The 22,319-nt window shown below is 43.7% G+C and overlaps 4 protein-coding genes and 1 non-coding gene across 8 annotated transcripts; 2 read left to right on the forward strand and 3 right to left on the reverse strand.

The window, feature by feature from the left end:
- Window positions 1-6,607: 6,607 nt before the first annotated feature.
- LOC136480518 (transcription factor ILI1-like) lies at window positions 6,608-6,991 on the forward strand. The gene has a single exon (XM_066478038.1). The coding sequence runs from the start codon at window positions 6,608-6,610 to the stop codon at window positions 6,989-6,991; it is 384 nt and encodes a 127-aa protein (XP_066334135.1).
- Window positions 6,992-7,581: 590 nt separating this feature from the next.
- Window positions 7,582-7,685, forward strand: LOC136484672 (U6 spliceosomal RNA). The gene has a single exon (XR_010766171.1). It is a non-coding gene; the product is annotated as a U6 spliceosomal RNA (small nuclear RNA).
- Window positions 7,686-9,939: 2,254 nt separating this feature from the next.
- On the reverse strand, window positions 9,940-11,599 carry LOC136480519 (uncharacterized). The gene is made up of 2 exons (XM_066478039.1): window positions 11,183-11,599; window positions 9,940-10,188 (listed from the first exon to the last, which is right to left on the reverse strand). The coding sequence occupies exons 1-2, from the start codon at window positions 11,597-11,599 to the stop codon at window positions 10,135-10,137; spliced, it is 471 nt and encodes a 156-aa protein (XP_066334136.1). The 3' UTR covers window positions 9,940-10,134.
- A 2,589-nt stretch (window positions 11,600-14,188) lies between these two features.
- Window positions 14,189-15,734, reverse strand: LOC136482568 (MEIOTIC F-BOX protein MOF-like). Its single transcript, XM_066479782.1, has 2 exons — window positions 15,590-15,734; window positions 14,189-15,297 (listed from the first exon to the last, which is right to left on the reverse strand). Exon 2 carries the CDS (start codon window positions 15,287-15,289, stop codon window positions 14,378-14,380), a length of 912 nt encoding a protein of 303 aa, XP_066335879.1. The 5' UTR covers window positions 15,290-15,297; window positions 15,590-15,734; the 3' UTR covers window positions 14,189-14,377.
- A 3,010-nt stretch (window positions 15,735-18,744) lies between these two features.
- Window positions 18,745-20,869, reverse strand: LOC136482569 (MEIOTIC F-BOX protein MOF-like). 4 transcript variants are annotated; one of them, XM_066479787.1, is made up of 5 exons: window positions 20,743-20,869; window positions 19,411-20,441; window positions 19,179-19,328; window positions 19,006-19,104; window positions 18,745-18,880 (listed from the first exon to the last, which is right to left on the reverse strand). In XM_066479787.1, the coding sequence occupies exons 2-5, from the start codon at window positions 20,431-20,433 to the stop codon at window positions 18,824-18,826; spliced, it is 1,329 nt and encodes a 442-aa protein (XP_066335884.1). In that variant the 5' UTR covers window positions 20,434-20,441; window positions 20,743-20,869; the 3' UTR covers window positions 18,745-18,823. The 4 variants fall into 4 exon arrangements, with proteins under 4 accessions (XP_066335884.1, XP_066335881.1, XP_066335883.1 ...); XM_066479784.1 differs by having other exon boundaries at window positions 18,745-19,104; XM_066479786.1 differs by having other exon boundaries at window positions 19,006-19,328.
- Window positions 20,870-22,319: the final 1,450 nt, after the last annotated feature.

Raw genomic sequence — 22,319 nt, forward strand, 5'->3', positions numbered from 1 at the left:
TGCACTGTCTGAAGATTGTCTGAAAGACTGAAACTGCGGTGGAACTCTCATGTTGTGAGTTTATTCTGCACTGCTATTTCCTGATATTATATCCAGTTTGTTCGCTTGTTGGTTTTAGCCAGGGATTATCAGTCATGATACAGTGTTTTTCTATCACAACAAACCAGCACCAGCCGAGCTTATCAGTCCAGAAACTAATCAGTGTGCTGTGCTTGCCTCGATCACTTGTCTACAGCATTGATAGTACCTTGTCGTCTTCCTTTCATGTGAGTGAGTAGTGGTGCTAACACAGCTGAAAACCAAGCCCGACTTCAGGCAGCATGTCCCTCCATGTCTGGCAGCGACGACCATCTCTCTCTTGCATTGCATTGAAAAGTATGAAACCATGGGAGGACCTTGAGTTGCTCGTGCCCAGCTGCATGCCTACGGTTTCAAGGAAAAGCTGTTGCGTGTGTGGCCGTTTACCATATCTGCTTTGATAACTATGCTAGTTATAAATTAAAAAAAATGCTAGTTATCTAAAATACAGTGTGTGTGTGTATATATGGTTTGAGAAAACATAATAAGCACTATATTAGTCGACTGATACACTCCCTTTTTTTTGTAAGGCTGATACACTCCTTATTAGAACATTGCATGCATATTTTCGATAAATAAGTTGTTATTGCTTTTTAAACCCACAATGCATGGGTCACAAAAACCACATCGGGTTACAAAGCCTTAATTTAAAGGAGAAGAAAATTTTTATTTGTTTAAAAAAACTAAGTCATTCCTGCGTATTGATAGCTGTTTTCCACTGTAGTGGATGACGAAAACTGTTGGCCGTTGGCACATGCAGGCACGCGCGCGTCCAATCATGCTCATGCATGCATGCACCTAGCACCCCCTAGTGCATATATGCATACATCCACGTGCACACGTTTCGGCAGTGAGCTATATAAAACTTTTTTTTTGAAGATTTGAACAAATATTAAACTTAAAAAGTCCAGCGAATTTTGTAAAGACTAATGACATATATATAGATGCAGAAAATTGAACTAAGGTGTACGCTTGTATTTTCTCTAAATTATTGAATCCGTGAATAATTCACACATATTAGAGTGAAATCCAGGAGGCGAGAACGTGCCTTACGACAATAATATCTCCAACAAGAAACATGGTGCCATAGTTGTCATCATTATATTGCTGGAATTGATAGTCGAGAGCTGGCACTACTACAGATATCATTTGTAGGGGCGGTTCAAGACCATTTGTAGGGGCGGTTTGGCCAGCCGCCCCTACCAAACCGTCTCTATAAATCATGTATTTGTAGAGGCGGTTCCCAGACCGTTACTACAAATCGATTTGTAGAGACGGCTGGTGTTATTCGTCGCCCCTACAAATCAATTTGTAGGGGTATAATACCTATTTATAGGGACGGTTCAGTTTAGAACCGCCCCTACAGTACATTTTTTGGCTAAAAAAATTTCAAATTTACAATTCAATTTCGACCAGAACACTGTTTGTTTCCGCGTATTCCATCCGACGTTCGCGTTGCCGAACGCCCCGCGACCAACGTTCCGCCGAACGCCCCGCGACCAACGTGAGCGAGGAAAGCGAGATAATCCCGCCGAATGCCCCGTGACCAACGTTCCGAACCGCGTTCGCTCAAGAGTATTATATAAACTACAAGCACAAGAGTATTATATAAACTACAATTACAAGTCCAATTCACAAGAATATATACAATCCATCATTAAATAGACATAATTCACAAGATAAAACCAATGTCAAATTCCATATACATTGTTATCAACGTCCTAGAGCTAGCCTTTTAGTCTCACGAAGGTGTTGGTACTGAGGATTTCTACCTAAGTCAGACTCTTGGTCATGGTATGTGCCTTTGACGTGTACAATCTGGTCCAATATGAAGTTGCAAAGGTCGTCGATGAGCTCTAAGAGTTGGTCATCCTTGTATGGGTCTCTTTTCATTTCTTTCTCTTCTTTCTACTACAAGAGAACAAGTTTCGATTTAGTATTTCATACCATGTACGAAGTTTTTATACTACGGGTGAAGAGATTCAAACTTACCCTTAAGGGGTGTCTCCTGTAGGCACCGGTGTTACTCATCATAGAACATACATAGTATCCACAATGTACACTCCTAGGCTTCTACTTGGGGCACTGTGTGTTTTACATATAAAATATTAAGTAATGCTTTTGACAGCCATGTAATGGAGTACTGAAGAAGTAAGTTACACTTACCGCACATAGTGTTTTTATAGTCAGCTTTTCCTTCCTTGCTGGATCATGCCTTCTATGATGTTTAGTGACATAGAACCTAAATGCCCTGTTCGAATTATTTTAGCAAATACAACTTGTTAGTATCCAAAAGTGAACGTTATAAGTACGTATACAAACATATAAGCTAATGAGGATTATCGATATGTATACGTCTTGAGAATCGATATGAAGTCTTTGTATGTCACCGGATCCCTATCTATTGAATCAAAGACCCATGTCATGCTCCTCCCGACATCGACGCCTATACAAATCCAGTGGTTGCTGCATGGATTTAATCATAGAACTAGATAAGCTCTTGGAGAATTTTGCATCGAATAAAATATATCGAACAAAGCTTTAAGTATAGAGTTGAACTTACTCGAAGTTGTATGGTAGCCATATAGTAGAGTGTTGTTGGAGAATTTTGAAAGCCAGGGCAATGTACGCCGCAACCTTAAGGGACTCTTCCTTTAGTTTCGCCGTACGGATGTGCTCTTTCTCCCGAAGAGTCTTTCCAGTAGCTAGCTCTTTGGCATCCAGTAGCCACTGTTTAGGGTAATTAAAATTTATTTGTGCTATAGCTTGAGGGTCTATATACCCAGCTTTCACACTTGGCATTTGTTTGACAATGTGCACTTGCATTCTACAAATCACGGCGTGGGTTAGTTACAACAAAATTCAAAGATTACATTCATATCTTATCGGGAGGACAAGGACTTACAGGCACCACGTGCGAATTAGATTCATCTCCATTGCTCCGAGGTGAAAGCATGTCTGCATGTCATTGAAGTCAAAGACAATTTTCTCGGCTGGGCTTCCAAATGTGCCGGTGGAGAAGCATGCTTGTATGAGGTCTATGCTCGTTGGGAGAACACGCAAGTACCAATCGTGGAACCTTCTCATTCCAAGTGGTAGACGCTGGATGTCTCGGTTTGGTAGGAAGGGCTTGCCTCTTTCATATGTTTTCGGGCAATCCTTTGACCATTTGATGGCATCAATATTTGGATACTGCTTTGGTGTTTGGTGGAGTTTGTTAGTGACGGCCTCCTCAGAACCCCGTGATGTCACTTTTTTAACTTGGTTCTCAGGCTTGAACTGGTCGTGGGAATACCACTTGTGCACCGACGAGACGTCTTTCATCGGAACATAAACTGGTCTTATGGTGATTGGATGCTTCTTTCGAAATTCCTATTCAGGCACGTCATCTTTTTGTGCATCAGCTTCTTCAGGAGGCACTCGTTGTTCATGTATCGGCTGTGCTTATTGAGAAGACTGTGGCATCTCATCATGCACTTGCTCAGTACTTTGACCCCCCTCAGGAAAGTGCATATAACTCTCTTCTCGTCTGGTGTTAGGTTGAAGCACGCCACGGGCAGAGTGTATTTTCCATTAGCCTCAGATACCGGGTGAAGCTGTGGCATCATGTTTAGTTGTACCGTATCTTTCCGTGCTTTTAGACCATCATTTGACTTGCCTGTGTCCATCAAGGTAGCAATGAGACTCTCAAAGACATTCTTCTGCATGTGCATAGCATCAATGGCATGGGGGACCTCCAAGTCTGGCTAATAAGGCAGATACTGAAAGAAGATCGATTGTTTCTTGAAAGGTATGCCTTCGACAGGAGGTGTGCTTCTATCTCTGTTAGTCCCATCTGGATTCTTCTTTCCATAGACGACGTGTATGTTTTTCACCATTATGTACATGTGTTCTTCGTTATGACGTCTCTCCGGAGGGGGTTCAATCTCTGGGGTGTTGTCATAAAATCTAAAGAACAATTTGCTACGGTACTTGTGACTTATCTTTAAGAAACGTCGGTTCCTTAGGTAAACTATCTTCTTGGATGCATCCAGGTACACCCATGTAGTACCATCCAAGCAAACCAAGCATCTTGTCTTTCCTTTGATCTGTCCAGACAAAGCAAACTGCGTGGGGTAATCATTGGTAGTAACAAATATTATTGCTCTACATATGAAGTCCTCCTTTCAGAACGCATCGTACATCGGCTCCCCATGCCTCCATAGCCTCTCCATTTCTTGCATCAAATGCTCGAGGAACACGTCTATATCAACGCCTGGTTGTTTAGGGCCAGAAATAAGAATAGTGAGGAGAAGGTACTCTCTCTTCTAACACAACCACGTTGGAATGTTGTACATGGTCAAGATCACTAGCCAAGTGTTGTGGTCGCTCATCCTCTCATTGAAGGGATTCATTACATCGGTGCTCAAGCCAAACCGTACATTCCTTGGGTCATCGCTGAATTTTTTGTGCTTCTCATCAAACCTTTGTCACTGACTACAATCAACCAGGTGTGCAATCTTATCATCATCCACCTTGCGCTCATTATCCCACCATGTCATGAGTGCGGCTTCTTTAGGGTTTAGGAAGATACATCTCAAGCGATCGGTCACTGGCAGGTACCACATTACCAAGGCAGGAATTCTTCTCTGCTTTGCATCGTTGCCTAATGGAGTGTCCTCTAGGGGCTAAGATTCTTGTAGCACCTTTTTTATACCCTTCTTATTCCTCTTTTTCTTCGTGGAGGCTTCATCACCACCGTAAAGGTCATTGTTCTTGTACCGGCTAGCCCCACACCGGGGACATTTATCCAGTGACTTGAATGTTTCGCCACGAAAAAGTATTCAGTGGTTGGGGCATGCATGGATTTTTTTCAACCCCCATTGTCAATGGACTTATGACCTTCTTCGCTTGGTATGTGTTGGCGGGAACTGAGTTTGGTTGTGGCAGCACCCATGACAGGAGATACAATAGATCATTGAAACTACAGTCTGACCAGCCGTACTTAGCCTTTAGGATGAGTAGCTCAAGCACAAAACGTAGCAATGTCCAATGTGTCGGACAACCCTTTTCAACACCATACACAGTCTCCTTCGATGCTTTTGTCACCCTTTCCAAATTTTCTAGACCTTTTGGGCTATTTAGTAAAATCTCTGGTCCAATGGCTCGAATCATGTCCTCCAAATCATTTTCATCCCCGACACGTGCTCCACCATTATTATTGGCACCACCTTCGTCGTTACCATTCCACCCACCAGCATCACCACCTTGTTTATTGTCAAACTCGAAATCCATTCGTGCATCAAGCTCTGCTGAATATTGGGACAGGGATTCTAAGGTTTCATCGTCGTATTCCTCCTCATCCTCATCGTTAATAATAACCATTTCACCATGATGAATCCACACTGTGTAGTCCTCAACAAATCCTCGCATAATCAAATGTGATCTGATGATAGTCACATCTATCCATGCCATACTGTTCTTGTAATCTTTACAGGGACAAATAATTGTATCCTTATTCTCTGTCAACGTTGCTGCATGCTTCTCTGCGGCTTCAATAAATTTATCCACCTCTTCACGAAAACCTGCCTTGAACCTTAACGAACCATACATCCAAGAGTTCTTGTACTACATGTTTTACAATAAAGGACTACTTATTCAGATATATATAAAAATGAATCAAATTAATAATTACTTGAGAATAATTGTATATACTTCAGATATATATGAATATAAATCAAATATAATTACATGAAGCATACAAACACACCATGGTAGAGGAAAATTAATTAATGACCCATTTATCAATAAATAATTAAAATACATATTTATTGATTACAAAATGACCTTGCTACACGTCTGCCTCTTATACATGTTTTTGTTTCATCATCATGCAAATAGCATCACGTGAAGGAGACTAGCTACGTACACTGCCTATTATTAACCGATGGTGCGGCATGCATGTCACATGGTGGCCGCTATGGACCTAATGCATCACTAATCGCGTTCCGTCGCTTTTTCAACTGTCGTTCTTATTACTCCATGAGAAGTCAAACGTGTATTAAAGTTTAATCAAATATATAAAAAATGTTAATATTTATGATACATAATTAGTATTATTAGATAGATCGTTGAATTTATTTTCATAATAAACTTATTTAGAAATATAAATATCACTAATATTCTTTATAAACTTAGTTAAACGCTAAAAAGTTTGAGCCTTAACAAAGGGAGTACTTATAAAACCCTACTCCTGTATGGCTATATAATATATATATATATATATATATATATATATATATATATATATATATATATATATATATATATATATATATATATATATATATATATATATCTAATAAGGTAGATATAGAGAGTGCAGCGCAGTATACGCACATGTACACATTAATCACACTAATATATATAGGTACGATACGCTAAGCCAATGCACACTCCAAGTCCGACTACTTTGCAGTGCACTGCTAGCTAGCTAGCTACACACTACAGTACTACACTTGACACACGATCGATCGAGCATATGTCGTCCATGTCCAACAACCGGCGGGGGAGGAGGAGGTCGCCGCTGTCACCGGCGCCAGGCACCGACGACGCCGCACCGGGCGAGCAGCAAGTGGCGGCGGCCGACGAGCACGAGCTCGTCTCGAGGCTGCGAGCGCTCCTCCCTCCCGATCAGGCGGCCGCGGCCGCCAATGGCAAAGCCGAAGCGTCGTCGACGAGGGCTCGGGTGCTGCGGGAGGCCTGCGTCTACATCCGGAGGCTCCACGCCGAGGTCGACGCTGCCGCCGAGGGGCTCGCGCGGTTGCTGGAGGACGACGACGACCCGTCGGTCGCCGCCGCCGTCGTCGTCGACGGCGCCGACGACGATGCGGCTGATGATGATGAAGTCACCATCCGCAACCTGCTGATGTGAAGCTAGCTACCTAGCCGTTCGATCGTTTCCGCACGTACGTGACGCGCGACTATACTCCTTTATGGATAGATGATCAGGCTTATGTAGCTCAATTATGTTAATTAATTCTGTGATCTCTGTATCAGTTTTTTTTTTTTTTTTTGAAACCTGACCTATGTATCAGTTTGGTTACGTACGTGTAAAACTTGTAGTAATAAAGTGCGTGACCGAGTACCGGTTGTTCTATACTCCTGCATGTGTGGATTTACCAGTGTACTGTGCGTATTTATTTTCTTTTATTTATGATAACGGATTTCTTTGAAAGATTGTGGAGCACAATCAGATTCTTTTTTTAGAAACAGCACAATCAGATTCTTGATCAGCAGTGGGCCGCGAGCGTCGCGTCGTCACATTGGGCCGACATTGGAAGGCCGGCCCACGAGAGGACGAGCGCGGGTCGCCTGGGGAGCTGTGGTCGCTGGATAGCCAATTGTATTTTTTTTTTATTAGGCTGGATAGGCAAAGGTTAAGTACAAAAAAAAAAGGTACCATACCGCCTAAGGTAAACAAGGGAAGACCAAGTTATAATCCGAAGCGATAGCGCCTACTTTGTTTCGTTGGAGACATCCGATAAAATTAGAATGATCCAAAGAATAATTAACATGGTCCCTGCGCAAAGGTGACATGCACAAATCAACAAAAGGTCATTTTTTTTTGAGATTTTGCGTGTCAACCCTCGGCTTACCCTGCTTCTTGTGAGTTAGTTTGAGATTTTGCGCGGTAGCTTTTCCTTTTACACCTCTGTTTCTCTTTTGAGATTTTGAGCGTCAACCCCTGGCTTACCCTGCTTCTCTAAGTTAGTTTGAGATTTTACGCAGTAGCTTTCCTTTTACACCTCTGTTTCTCTGAGTTACTTTGAGATTTTGCACGTCGATCCCTGACTTTCTCACATCCATGCTCCTAGTGCGACTTTCCTTTTACAACCCTGCTTCTCTAAGTTAGTTTGAGATTCAGCGTCCATCCCTGGCTTTCTCACATCAATGCTCCTAGTGTGGCTTTCCTTTTACACCCCTACTTCTCTAAGTTAGTTTGAGATTTTGCGCGGTAGCTTTTCCTTTTACACCTCTGTTTCTCTTTTGAGATTTTGAGCGTCAACCCCTGGCTTACCCTGCTTCTCTGAGTTAGTTTGAGATTTTACGCAGTAGCTTTCCTTTTACACCTCTGTTTCTTTGAGTTACTTTGAGATTTTGCACGTCGATCCCTGACTCTCTCACATCCATGCTCCTAGTGCGACTTTCCTTTTACAACCCTGCTTCTCTAAGTTAGTTTGAGATTTTGCGCGTCCATCCCTGGCTTTCTTACATCAATGCTCCTAGTGTGGCTTTCCTTTTACACCCCTACTTCTCTAAGTTAGTTTGAGATTTTGCGCGCCGGTCCTTGACTTTCTCACATCCATGCCCCCTGACGGCTTTCCTTTTACACCTCTGCTTCTCTAAGTTAGTTTGAGATTTTGCGCGTTCATCCCTAACTTTCTCACATCAATGCTCCTGGTGGATTTCCTTTTACACCGCTGCTTCTCTGAGTTAGTTTGAGATTTTACGCGTCGGTCCCTGACTTTCTCACACCTATGCCTCTGACGGCTTTCGTTTTTACACCTCTGATTCTCTAAATTAGTCGGCTTTCTCACAACCACACTATGCTTCTCTGAGTTAGTTTTATACGGGTCCTTCTTGAGCCTGATAGTCTACTTTCACTTTTCTCCTATTTTTTTTTTCCTCTTTTGCAGTTATGCCCTTCGATAATATGTCCCTGAAATGTTTTTTTTCCTTATGTGCCACTGCTGCTTTGCAACTGGCCGCTTCTCTTTCTGTTACTGCTCCTCTTTTATAAATATCTGGTTCTTGTTATGTGCATCCTTAAAATCATCTCGCACCAAACTTTTGCCCTTCAGCCCTTGGGATCCCGTCATTAAGTAAATCTTACGTTTTTCTTTCTTTTTATTGTTTCCTTCGTCGGGTTCTCATATTTTTCCTACGATTGTACAATGAAGTTAAGTTGCGAATGATGACATTTTACGCCCACTCGCACTTGATATTACAACGGCAAATTCACGAAGACGACATACGGATTATCAGCATCACTAATGAACTTACAGCACATATTTACACGACAAAAAAGAAAAAGAAAAACGGGTACAAGAAATGTCTGTCAGAATCTCTCACAGATGACATGCACAGGCCCGTCCCATGGGGGAGGGCAGGCAGTGCGACGCCCGGGGGCCCATGGCACTAGGGGCCCATGAGTATACGTATATGTAGTACATGCATTTGGCTCCATACGGTCACGTCCAGTTCAGTCTGTGGCTCTGCGCGGCAACCCTTTCCTATTCGCGACTCCGCGTCAAAGCATGCGTGCTGTTGTGCCGCGGCGGCTGTTCCGGTGTTCCCAAATCCTGAAATCCCGATTTCCGTAATCTGGAATCCCGTGATCCCAGCAGGCGCCCACTAACCCAGCTGCGCTGCAGTCCCTTCATCCCTGTCCCTGACTCTCTGCGGTAAGTGATTATGGTTTCAGTTCATCAGTATTTATTGTTTGTTCGATCTGAAAACTTCAGTTTCTTTTTTACCTTGCAATCCAATACATACAGGCATCAAGCGATAGTGCAGCGAATTGTTGATCTATTAGTTTAATTATTTAATTCATCAAGGAACTTATGGACATGCCACTGGCAGCAGGCTGCCCATAATTTGTTTTAAATTTTAAGTCATTTCATGTTACTGTGATTTCACCGTTCTTTAAACTTCTTTGATGTATTGTCGTTTTTTAACGAACTATATTTTGCGAGTTAACTCTTATTACTAGTAGTACTATATAGTTCAATCTCGTGATATTAAAATATTAGATTGCCGGGACTTCATTGTCTTGCTTGCCCAAGGGCCCTAGAAATTGTTGGGACAGCCCTGGACATGCATGTGCCAATTGTACCACCCACACGCATGGTATTGGTACGCCAAAAACCACAGCAAGGCAACAATGTCTGTACTACGCACAATGATCTTTAATTCCAGAAATTGCAAATATATGTGAGAGCCAAGTCGTCTTCGTTTCTTGAATTTGACATCTTCGTTCTTGGCAGTGCAGGTGCAGGGGGCCCACGTGTGTCATCACCATTGTCCACTCACACAACCAAACAGGTAGCCCTTGAACTTGCTCCTTCCCTGCCCATCCAATCCACAAGCAAAATGAAACGAAAATCAGCGAATTGAATATAATTGTATGGAGTTGAAAATTGATTCAAGAACAATCACCACAATCAGCTCGGCTCCATGCACTGGAACCAGCTAACAAACTGAAGTTTATTTAAGTATAACCAAATGGAGAAAAATAGCAAGAATGTGGGAAGAGAGTGGGGGATAAGAGGGAAAGCTCATGGCAATGCCCAATGGTGCATGGAAGATAAGCTTATGACAGTTACGATATTTGTGTAACCATGAATGTGATTGGGAATTGGGATTTATATGTGTTGATGTTTGTGATCATCTGCAGTTTTTTTTCCTTGACCGTACCACGAGGCACGTATTTCATTAAGAGAAAGAAAAGTCGTTAAAGTACAAAAGCTAGCGGAGTGATCTTGTGCAGTTGGCATGAATGTAAAAAAGAAGAAGAAGATATTTTTGTACTAGGGCCTCGTTTAGATTGTGAAAAAATTTCAAACCGATAAATAGTAACACTTTCGTCTTATTTGACAAATATTGTCCGATCGTGGACCAACTAGGCTCAAAAGATTCATCTCGTGATTTCGAACTAAACTGTGCAATTAGTTATTTTTTTTACCTACATTTAATACTCCATGCAAGCGGCTAAAAATTGATGTGATGAAGAGAGAGTGAAAAAACTTGGAATTTGGATGGCATCTAAACAAGGCCTAGTTGTTTGTCTGTTTGATCGAGTAGAACAAAGAGGCGTCATCGGGAGTGTCGAATTTGATTGGCAACATTGAACTCTCCAACTTTGTACTCATCTGCCACTGCAAATCTGCGTGAATTTTCCTAGCAAAGCAATTTTAGGTCCATGCAATGATCCAAAATTCCAAACAGTGCGTTTTTGTCTGTGCACGACGATACTCTGATCGATCACAACACACAAGTTGACATACCACTATGCTTGGCGTGGAAATTAAATGTGGCGGCGGCGGCGGCGGCGTCAGCTCACCTTGGGAGCGGCGCGGCGAGGCTGGATCGGCAGGCGGTCGTCCGCGCCATCGTCGTCGGCGCTACGCAGGCGGCGGAGCCGGTGGCGTTGACGTCGTTCACGGTCGTCGTCGTCCCCGTCGCTGGCCGACGCCAAGGACCACTCCCGCTTCTCCTCGTCGCCGCCGCCTGTGGCGCCGCCGGGTGACGTCTCGACGGCGACGGCGGCGTTGCCGACGAAGCTGGACCAGGAGAGCGCCTTCCTGCGCTGTTGCATCCGCGCGGCGCGGATGTTGGTGAAGTCCAGCGAGTAGTCCGGCGCCGCCGCGCCGCCCTCCCACCCGCCGAACGCCGGAACCGAAGCCCGCGGCGGCCGCGCGCGCGCGGAGGTCGCGGTCGCGGCGGCCGGCCTCGCCCTCGCCTCCGTTAGCTTCGCCATTGATTGACGACTACGAGGCCAGAGGCAGACCGCAGAACCAGAATGAATAAAGGTCGCTGCTTTTGTTCTCGTTGGAGATTCCAAGCGTGTCCGCGAGTAAATTTATATCGTCCGGCGGCCGGCGGTCGGCGGATTAACATTTAACAAGAGGCTTAGTTCTCAAGGTAGGAGAAAGGGAGGGAGGGAGGTTGTGACACTTGCTGCAGGCCACGTCGCCGGCGGCGCTGCTGGGCACAGCACAGCACAGCGTTTGGAGGGCCGGGCCGGGCAAGCTGTCGCGGCGTTGGATGTTGCCTGTGCAGTGCTGATCGTGCAGAGGCTGGATAGCACTCTGTTTTCGTGTCACCAGGATGGAATGGGATTTTCCTTTTTTTTTTTTTTTGCGGAAAAATGGCATGGGATTTTCACTAGACATGTTATACTGTATACTCCTAGCCAAACATGTTTTTGTATATAGGATTTTCACTGGAACGTATATATAACGGAAGTGCTAGCGTCTGGACGCCCGCGCGCTACACCCCGTTTCACTATCCATGCGGGGCCCGCGCCGCCCGAGCGACAAGAGGGGAAGGATGCGGCGCCTCCGATTCGGAAGGACCTGGCAGCGGCGTTGTATGGATGCCCTGCCGGCGCCGAGAGAGACGATACAGCAGAAGGTGGGGAGGAGAGATGCAACACCCGATCTACTTTTGAAACATCCAAATACAACAGTTGCAACATACGTCTGAAGACAGTTGAAACAATTGAAACATGTTTTTGAAACATTTGAAAAAAACACCTGATAAACACTTGAAAACCGTAGCAACCATAGCAAACATCCAAATAAAATACATGAACGTATGTGTGAAACACATGCATCATCCAGATAAACACACTTACAACATGCGTTCGGAAAACACAGATGAAACATACATCTGAAACATTTGAAACACTCGAAACATACAATTGCAACAGACCTCCGAAACAATTGCAACATAGGCAACATGTGCAACACCCCCCGATCTACTTTTGCAACATCCATATGAAACAAATACTGCATACATCTGAAACGCCTGAAACACTTGAAACATACATATGCAACATAGGAGGAGAGAGAGAGAGCTTGGCGCGGGGAGCGCCATGGCCATCGGGTGGGGGAAGCACGATCGCCGGGGTGAGAGAGGGCGCCGCTGGGGGTGGGGAGGATGTCTCGCCCGGGTGGAGGAGCACCGCTGACTCCCCTGCAACACCGCCGTGCCACCGCCAAAGGATCTCGCTCGTGCTCCATGAATCTCGCCGGTGTGGGGGAGAGGGCCGCCGGATCTACAAGCGTTGGGGGCTCCTGATGGGGGAGGACGCCGGAGTGAGGGAGGACGCCGAGGTGGGGGAAGGAGCTGCCGGGGTGGGTGAGGGCGCCACCGCCGGCTAGGGAGGCAGCCATGGCCACGCGTCGGGATAGGGGAGGGCACGCGCCAGGGTGGGTGAGGGCGCCACTGCCAACCATGGAGGGAGCGGGCGGCGCACGCGATGGAGGGGGCGAGAGGCGAGCGAGTCGGCGGATGAGTGGAGGATAAGCACAGTGGAGGATTTTTTTTTTTAATAGCGAGCGAATGAGTGAAGGAGTTGCGTCCGACCGCCCCGGACGTCTGGTTACCGTATATATAATCAGCCTCGATCAGAGTACAATACATGTCCACTGTTGTGGAGCCATGCTTGTCCTGCCAAAGGAACCTAAACATGGAATGGTCTGAGCTCATGAGAGCCGCAACCAGAATAGGCAAGGAACAAATGTTGACATATGATCCAAAATGTGTTCAAGTAATGCACTCAGAATTCAGAAAACGTTGAGCAATTGAAGTCAGCATTGAGCTCTTGGAACCATGCATCTCCTTTAAAGTCTTACATAGGTTACTATAACAAAAGCAGAGATAATAAACATGCAGGTTTACCACCATCCCGAAGCCTGAAACCTATAGTTTACTGCAACACGTTTGGCAAAGCAAAGAGAAACATCGAGGCACAGATGAGCAATCGCGGGGCGCTGATAGACAGCACACAATCAGGATTATTCGAGCCACCAACAATAGCTAAGCTGTTGAGTGTGGGCGATGCAATCTCAGAAAGATGGTACCATCTGCAACTCAGAACCAAGCTCTTAAAAGTGTAACTTCGACCTTAAAAGTACTTCTTCAGACCCAACAGCAATAGTGAATAAACATGCCGATATGTTTAGGCACTACTTCACTTCAAAAATGTTGACCAAACGAGGAAGGTATTTGATTAGCTTTTGAAAGGATGTAGGGTACAGCAAAAACAGAAGCAAATATGAGTAAAAGAATCAGTTCCCCGAGGAGACTGTCTAAAGAAACTTCTACCATAAACCACCACTATTCAACTATTTAAAACCACAATTGGGCAAACAAAAGAGCAGATCATCAGAGCTAAGGTTTAAAATGCCCAAACCCCCCAATGTACCTTGGGTACCTAAACACACTGTGTTGTACTAAACGAGAATCATCAATCAAAAAAATAATCTGTAAACTTGTTCCTCCTGCCAAAGAACATTGAATGGTCTGAGCTCATGAGAGCCGCACCTGAAAAAGTTAAGGAACGAATGCTGACATATGATCCAAAGTGTATTCAAGTAATGCACTCAGAATTCAGAAAACGTTGAGCAACCGAAGTCAGCATTTAGCTCTTGGAAGGATGCATCTCCTTTAAAGTCTTACATAGATTACTATAACAAAAGCAGAGATAACAAATATGCAGATTTACCACCATCCCGAAACCTGAAACCTTCTAGTTTACTGCAACACGTTTAGCAAAGCGAAGAGGCACATCGAGGCACAGATGAGCAATTGCGGGGGGCCTGATAACCAGCACACAGTCAGAAGAATTCGTGCCACCAGCAATAGCTAAGCTCTTCAGCGTGGGCGATGTGATCTTAGAAAGAAAATTCCATCGGCAGTTCTTCAGAACCAAGCTCTTCAGTGAGTTGGAGGTGATTGCATGAATCGCACACATGCAATCCTCCAGCTCCAAGTCCTCCAACGATAGGCACACTGAGCTGACATGCATCGTGAAACGGCAATCCAGAGCCACATTGCAGAGATAGAGCCTTCTGAGGCGCCAAGAATTGGTGGACCCCAGTCCCTCGCATTGATGGGGAGGGCCCGGGGTGCAGTATTTCATTGCGCGCCTGAGCCATCCGCCTGCTTGTTTATTGGCGAAACTAGGTGCCCTGCTCTTACTCACATGCAGCCTCAAGGAATCCAACTGAGCGATGTTGCAGTGATGCATCAGGCAATCAGCAAAATCCTCAAAGCTGTCCCACTCATTGTCCTTGATGCCGTCGTCCTCGTTGCCGTCAGAGTCATCAACTTCGTCGAATTCGATGTCAGAGTCGTCAACGTCGGGGGCAAGGTGGTTGTTGTTGGAAGGCTTCGGCGCAGCCCTGAACTCATCCTGGTCGATGTCGAGGCACGGCAAGGAGCGCCAGAGGTGCCTCCAGCGCGTGGTCAGCACGCACGTCTGCACCGCCTGCCGGGCCTTCAGGAACGACATGATGGCGTGCAGGAGGCTGTCCGGCAGGGCGCTCAGCCGGTCCAGGTCGCCAGCCGAGCTTCCGCCTCCGCCGCCACCGCCACTTGCGCGGCCACGCCCTGTTGCGCCCCCGTCAAGCTCCATGGTGTCTCCCCCCTCATGCTCCATGGCATCTCCTGCTCGAGCAGTTCCTCCGTTAGACGACGGAACAAACAAGGAACGCGAAAAAAAAATTAAAATAAATACAATCTAGGTCAGAATACCGCAAAATCCTGTTCGATTACTAGGTGAGTCGATATGCTAGATCGAACACGACGCGAGATTCGAAGAGGTGGCGAAGCATTGCTGAATCAGAACCGTGATCCATCGGGAGATTGAAATCAAGAAGGGTTCACGAGCACCGAAAGCAGACTAATCACCCGTACGGGAAGCGGGAGAAAGATGGGGCGGTTGGGATATGGGGCTTACCGAGCGCCGCAGCCGGAGCCTGCCGTGGGGGTAGGAGACACTCCAGCCGGAAGAGACGCAGCCGTGAGAAGGGCGGCGCCGGCGCGAGCGGGTGCCTAAACCCTCGACGGCGAGATGGGGGGATAATTGGGGGGAGAGGAGCAGAGCGCCGAGCAGTTCTGGGCCGGCCCAATTGCCGCGACCGAGTCTTTACTCCAATTGTTTTTCGGTTTTTTTTTCGAAAAAGTCCACGTTAGCTCCTCAACTTTTGCAAAAGTCTGCTTTCCTCGCTGAACTCTAAAACTAGATAAACCGCCTTCCTGAACTTTTAAAACCATTCGTTTTACCTCCATAACCGGTTATAAGCGGTTTTCAAAGACGGTTTTGTCTTTTTCTTTTTTATTTATTTCGGCTAAAACTTTGAAAAATCATAATAAATCATAAAAAATCATAAAGTGGAAAATCTATTTTTTTTGGACTCCACATGAGTATATCTACATAATTAACATATAATATGGTATGTTTTAGTACAAATTTTTACTGTAGCTTTAGGTTTATGCTTTTTTGTAATTAATTTATATCTGCAATTTCTAAGGTCCAATTGTAGTGAAATTTTTGTGGTGAGCTAATTATTATATGCTTGAACTATAGTAAAAATGACATACTAGTATGAAATTTTTACTACAGTTCAAGCATATAATAATTAGCCCACCATAAAAAATTAACCGCAATAGGACCATAGAAACTGCAGTTATGAATTAATTATAGGAAAAAATAGATCTAAAGCTACAGCAAAAAAATAGATGTGGACAAAATTCGAGGCCACCGTGCAACGTACGGGCACATATCTAGTAATTAGTTAAAATTATATGCATGCAAAGTATAAAATTCTTCGATTAAAAAACGTATGGTGTTTTAGATTTGTCCTAAGTTAGACTTGTTTAAGTTTGATTAAATTGGGTTTATTTAATGCAACTAAATAATTTTATTTAGCGTGTTAAGCTGTTCCTATATATTTTGTATAAACTTTGTTAAACTTAGATTATTATGCAATTTATGATAAACAAAATGTCATTCATGAGGAAAATAAAAGTTATTCCATCCATTCCAAATTATAAGATGTTTTAGCTTTTCTAGATACATAATTTTTGCTATATACTTATATATATACTATATCACAGTAGAAGCAATATATCTCCATAAAAGGAAAAACGTCTTATAACTTCAAATGGAGGTAGTATATGAACAAATTTAGTCTTTTAAAGGTCTTTTGATATGACATTGATTTTCTTAGCAATTTTTCACTACTGTAATACAAATTGAGGGTCAAGTACACCTTTAAAGACACTTTTTTATATTAAATCCAGAAATACACCTATAGAAAACTGACGAGGTTTCTTCAAATAACATTTTCTTTCTTGATATATAAAAGATGTGCAGGTCTACTAAGAATTTGAGAAAAAGAAATGTTAGGTTTCACCTTCGATTGCTTACAAGAGTACTAAGGATTTCTATTTGTATTTTTTGGCCATCATATCTATTTTAATGGTATAGCAATATGAAGAGAATGCTGCCACACAATAATCCTGGTTCAATGGATTTTCCAACAACTTGTTTTCAGATCTTGTTTTCTTTTTGCAAATCCTTATGTGCCAATTCATCTTTTATATTTGCAAAAATCTTTTTTATGAATAAGCAAGTCAATGTGGTACAACATGGAGTACAAAATTGTTATGTTTGCAAAACAATCTTTATGCTACTATTGTTTGGGGTGGACTTGTTGGGTGTGATGTGGCATATGACTGTGTATGACTTTTATATGTGGGTAAATTACTTTTTTGAATAATGGTGCACTTTGGGACAATAGAAAGGCGCTTCCCACCTTCTTGAATAATGGTGCACTTTGGGACAATAGAAAGGCGCTTTCCCACCTTCTTGACCTACCGTTCGGCTTGCTGAAACTTGGCTGAAACTGACTGAAAACACTGTTCTGGCTGAATTGTTGTGAGAGAAAAATACCGTTCCGGCTGAAAAAAGAAGTCAAACAAGCCGGCTTCGGCTGAAAAAAGAAGCCGAACAAGCCGGCTTCTGGGTAAGCCGAACAGGCCTTAGGTGGTTGATCGGTTTCCTTTGCCACATGCCATCACACGAGTGAAAAACATGTTGTAGAAGAAGGCCTAATTCGCCTGAAACTCTATCGGTGCGTCATTGTCACCGGTGCTTTGTGCACTGCTTGGTTGTTAATCGACCGGTTTCTTTGGTTGCTTTTTTCAAATTTAATCAAATTTTGTTTCACATACTGAAATCCCTACATCAGCCACATTTGTGTTACTGGGACTTTTGTTTCAGTATCCTTACACATGTAGGGGGGGGTGGGGGGCGCATACAGGAGATATCTGCACATGAAATTTTGTTTGGAATGTACTACCTCGCACTCGCTGCCCAATCCCAAAGAGCCCCGGGGAGAAAAGAACAAGAGAAAACAAGCAGTTTCCAGTGCCATTTTTTAAAGATTGCGATGCTTTATAACTGGAAACAGTTTTAGTAGGAAAAAACAGACACAAACTTGTACGTAGACAAGAGACAGAGATACACAAAGTACATAGTGTTAAAAGCACCAGAAGCAAGGAAAAAAAGAGTAAAAATCAATAGCATATATAGTCAATACAGCAAAGACCTGCATCACTTAGAAATTGGTCAAAAGTATAGGCTTGTGATCTAGTGCATCTGAAGAGAACCCATAATATGCAAGAAATTCCACATGTGAAACATAAGGTGAGAAGACACATAGAAGAACATGTATGTCAAAGCAAAGGGGCTCAAGATATTTTGCACATATATGTAGGGGACCCATACACAAGATAACTGCAAAGCGATTGCAAAAACAATGATGAATTCAAGATGGTGTATAGTTTTCATATGTATGTACCTCTGCCAAGTCCCCAAAGGCCCAGGAAGAAAAACAAACAGAAGAAAACATGCGATTTGCGGACCCATATTTCAAGATCGTGATATTTTATAATAGGAAACAGTTTCCCAATACGTAATAACTTAAGCTAGCTTTGTCCATGTAAGTGGACAGCAGACACTGACAGTACATAGGGCTTACACCAGATATTTTACAGAGGCCATCACATCATTAAGCAAGGAAAAAGAGTAAAAGACAATAGCATATATAGTCAATAGAGCAAAGGCCTGCTTCACTTAGAAAGTAGTCAAAAGTATAGGCTTCGATTTAGTGCCTCTGAAGGGAGCCTATAATGTGCACATAAATTCCACATGAACCATTAGGTGAGAAGCCACATAGAAGGCCTGGGATAAAAAAAACACTAATTAACTTTGGTGAGTTTAATGTTGTTCTTCGACAGATTCACTGAAACACGCCGCAGAAGCCTGATAAGGTGGGGTCCATAGCCATAGTCATATATGATTTCAACCTTGAGGTTCTCGCACAGCAAATCCAGTCCATGGAGCTCAGAAGATGAGGTCTTGTTGAGTATGGGCGTTCCCTTTTTTTTGTTAGAATATTCTGGGAACTGTGGCCAGCATAAAAGATGTAAGACAATGAACTATGTTCATTAAGTAAGTTAAAAATCAAACAACAGTATACCACACAGTGACGCAAAGTGAGTTTCTCAAGAATAGGAGAACTCTGAAGAAAGAACACCAATGTCTTGAAGTCATCACTAAAATCAGTTTTGTCCAGCAATAAGTTCCTCAGGTTCTTGAATTCTTGGAATCTGGGTCCCTTACCGAGCACCTGTAGTACATCAGATTAGATAGCACAGTAACATTATTGGAGTGAATAAAATGGAACATTGCAAGAGACAGTGAAGGCATACTGTTGTCCCAACACCCGACAATTCTAAATTTGTCGAATTAGATATGCAACAGAGAAGCTTGAATTGATCGCCACCAATTTTACTTCTGACAGAACGATGTCTGTGACCCCGTAGATGAATCAATGCCTTGGCAATGGATGGCACCTCGTTTAATGAAACACCACCACGAAAGAGGGCAATATGCATAGCCAGATGCAGATATGCAAGAGCAGGGGCCAAGATAACAAGCACACAGGCATCAGTATTTGAGCCGCCATCAATAACCAATGTCTTCAGTGTGGGCGATATAATCTCAGAAAGATTGCGCCATCGACATTTTTTCAGAACCAGGGTCTTCAGCGAGTGGGAGGTGATTGACTGAATTTGACAACTGCAATCGTCCAGCTCCAAATCCTCCAAAGAGCAGCACACTGAACTAACACGCTTCAGAAAATTATTATCAAGAAGTACATGGCAGAGATGCAGCCTTTTGAGTCGCCAGGAACCGGAGCTCAATCCCTGATAACTGGCACGATCTGGGGTGCAGTATTTCATGGCACAACGGAGCCATCCTGCTGCCACTCTATTGCCAAACTCCGGTGCTCGGCTTTGGACAACATGCAGCCGCAATGAATCCAACTGTGCAATGTTACAGCTGCGCATCAGGGTCACGGCAAAATCCTCAAAATCCTCCCAGTCCTTGTACTTGGTGACGTGCTCCCAGTCCTTGTGGTTGTGCCAGTTATCACTGTCGGAATCAGAGGTATCATCGTCGCTCTCGTTGCTATCGAAGACATCAGAAGCGGGCGCCGTGTTGCTGAACTCATCAAAGTCGATGTCGAGGCACGGCACCGAGCGCCAGAGGTGCCTCCACCGTGTCGACAGGACGCTTGTCTGGACCACCTGCCGGGCTTTCAAGGAGGACATGATGGTATGGAGGAGGCAGTCCGGCAGAGAGCTCAGCCGGTCCGGGCCGCCGGCCGAGGTTCCGCCAACGACACCACTTGCGCGGGCGTGCTTCCTGAAGGCATCCTCAGGCTCCATGGCGTGCCCTGCTCGGAACAGTTCCCCACGTTAGAGGACCAAAGAACCCGCAGAACAAATAAATAAAAAGATTAAAAATAAATCCATCTACACAAAACACCACAAAATCCTGTTCGATTACTAGATGAGTCGCTCGCTCTCCTAGATCGGAGACGGCGCAAGATTGGCGAAGCATTTGCTGAGTTAGAAGCATGTTCTCATCGCAAGATTGAAATGAAGAAGGGTTCACGAGGGGCGAAATCAAACAAATCAGGGCCTCAGGGGTACGGGAACGAGGCGAAATATTGGCGGAAGGGGAATGAGGCTTACCGAGCGCGCCCTGAGCCTGCCGTGGGGGGAGACGCGGACGTCAGAAGGGCGGCGCCGGCGGCGCGAGCGGGGATGCTCGACGGCGAGAGAGTTGGGGAAGAGGAGGACACAACGCCGAGCAGTTCTGGGCCGGCCCAATAGCTGAGAAGGAGTTTTTAATCCATGATTTTTGGCTACGGAGGATTAGTCTGTAATTCTCCTAAAGAAACATATTTTAATTTTTTGCAAGGTCTGTAAAGTAATCCCTCCGCTCGAAATTAGTAGACGTATTGTGATTAAAATCAAACTTCATAAAATTTTGGCTAATAATTAGTTAAAAATTACATGATGTTTTAAGTTTGTCCTAAGTTAGATTTAGGGCATGTTTGATGCACATGGCTAGTTCCTAGTTGAGCTATAAATTTGTCTAAATTATATATGGTTGGCTAGTAGTTGAAGACTTGGCTAAAAAATTAACCCACCTATTAGCCTCTTTGTTTGGATGCAATAGGGCTAATTTAAGCTAAAATTTGCTCATGGTATCTAAACATGCCTTTATTTAAGTTTGATTAAATTTGGTGTATTTAATGCAACTAATTTACAGCCCGTTCGGCTGGTACACAAAACTACTGTGTACTGGCTGGTTCTGCCTGGTTTCAGCTGATTCAATAGTGTTCTGTGAGAGAGAATAAGCTGAAACAAGCCGAGACAAGTCGAGCCGAATAAGCTGTTAGTGTTGTAAGATGTTGATATGTTTTTTTTATGAACTTGGTTAAATTTAGAAGAAAAAAATTCCGCTTAGGACAAACAAAATGCCTTACATTTTAGAACGGAGAAAATAATAATAGTTATACAAGTGAACTCAGTCTTAAAGATCTTTCGATATGACATTGATTTGTTAGCAATTTTTCACTACTGTAAGAGAAATTGAGAGTCAACTACACCTTTAAAGAAACTTTAGTTATTCAATCCTAGATGAAGGTATCGACAACATTTTCTCTCTTGATAGAAAAGATGTGCAGGTCTCCTGAATTCCTGAGAAAAAAAAAGTTTTCAATTGCATAGTTTTTTTTAAAAAAAAATGGGCATCACACCTGTTCAAATGGTATATCAATATGAAGAAGTTGTCACAATAATCCTGATTCAATGGATTTTACAACGACATGTTTTTATATCTTTTTTCAGTTTTACAAATCCTTATGTGCCAATGAACTAACTTCATCTTTTATATTTGCAAAATCCTTTTTTTTTTTGGGAATAAACAAGTCAGTATGGTAGAACATGGAGAACAAAATTGTTATGTTTGCAAAACAATCTTAAGACTATTGTTGTGAACTTGCAACCATGGAGTTCAGATTTATTCTCTGTTTTGGGGTGGCCTTGTTGGCTGTGATGCTGCATATGACTGTGTGCGTGCTTTTATATGTGGGTAAATTACTTTTTATAGAGCACTTAACAATGCTGCACTTTGGCCCAGTGATTGATCTGTTTGATTTGCCAGGTGCCATCACACGAGTGAAAGATAAAATGTTGTAAAAGAAAGACCTAATTCGCCTGAAACTCTCTCTGTTTCTTTGGTTGCCTTTTCAAATTTCTAG

This window comes from Miscanthus floridulus, chromosome 9 (genome assembly GCF_019320115.1).
Source record: "Miscanthus floridulus cultivar M001 chromosome 9, ASM1932011v1, whole genome shotgun sequence".
Taxonomy (NCBI): domain Eukaryota; kingdom Viridiplantae; phylum Streptophyta; class Magnoliopsida; order Poales; family Poaceae; genus Miscanthus; species Miscanthus floridulus.

Excerpts from the sequence above, each read along its gene's own strand:
- LOC136482569 (XM_066479783.1), bottom strand. The coding sequence starts at position 20,433 with ATGGAGCCTGAGGATGCCTTCAGGAAGCACGCCCGCGCAAGTGGTGTC. Across the intron at positions 19,329-19,410 it reads TGTCGGGTGTTGGGACAACA|GTGCTCGGTAAGGGACCCAG; the intron begins GTATGCCTTCAC and ends GATGTACTACAG.
- LOC136480518 (XM_066478038.1), top strand. The coding sequence starts at position 6,608 with ATGTCCAACAACCGGCGGGGGAGGAGGAGGTCGCCGCTGTCACCGGCG.
- LOC136480519 (XM_066478039.1), bottom strand. The coding sequence starts at position 11,599 with ATGGCGAAGCTAACGGAGGCGAGGGCGAGGCCGGCCGCCGCGACCGCG. Across the intron at positions 10,189-11,182 it reads CTCGCCGCGCCGCTCCCAAG|GGAAGGAGCAAGTTCAAGGG; the intron begins GTGAGCTGACGC and ends TTGGATGGGCAG.
- LOC136482568 (XM_066479782.1), bottom strand. The coding sequence starts at position 15,289 with ATGGAGCATGAGGGGGGAGACACCATGGAGCTTGACGGGGGCGCAACA.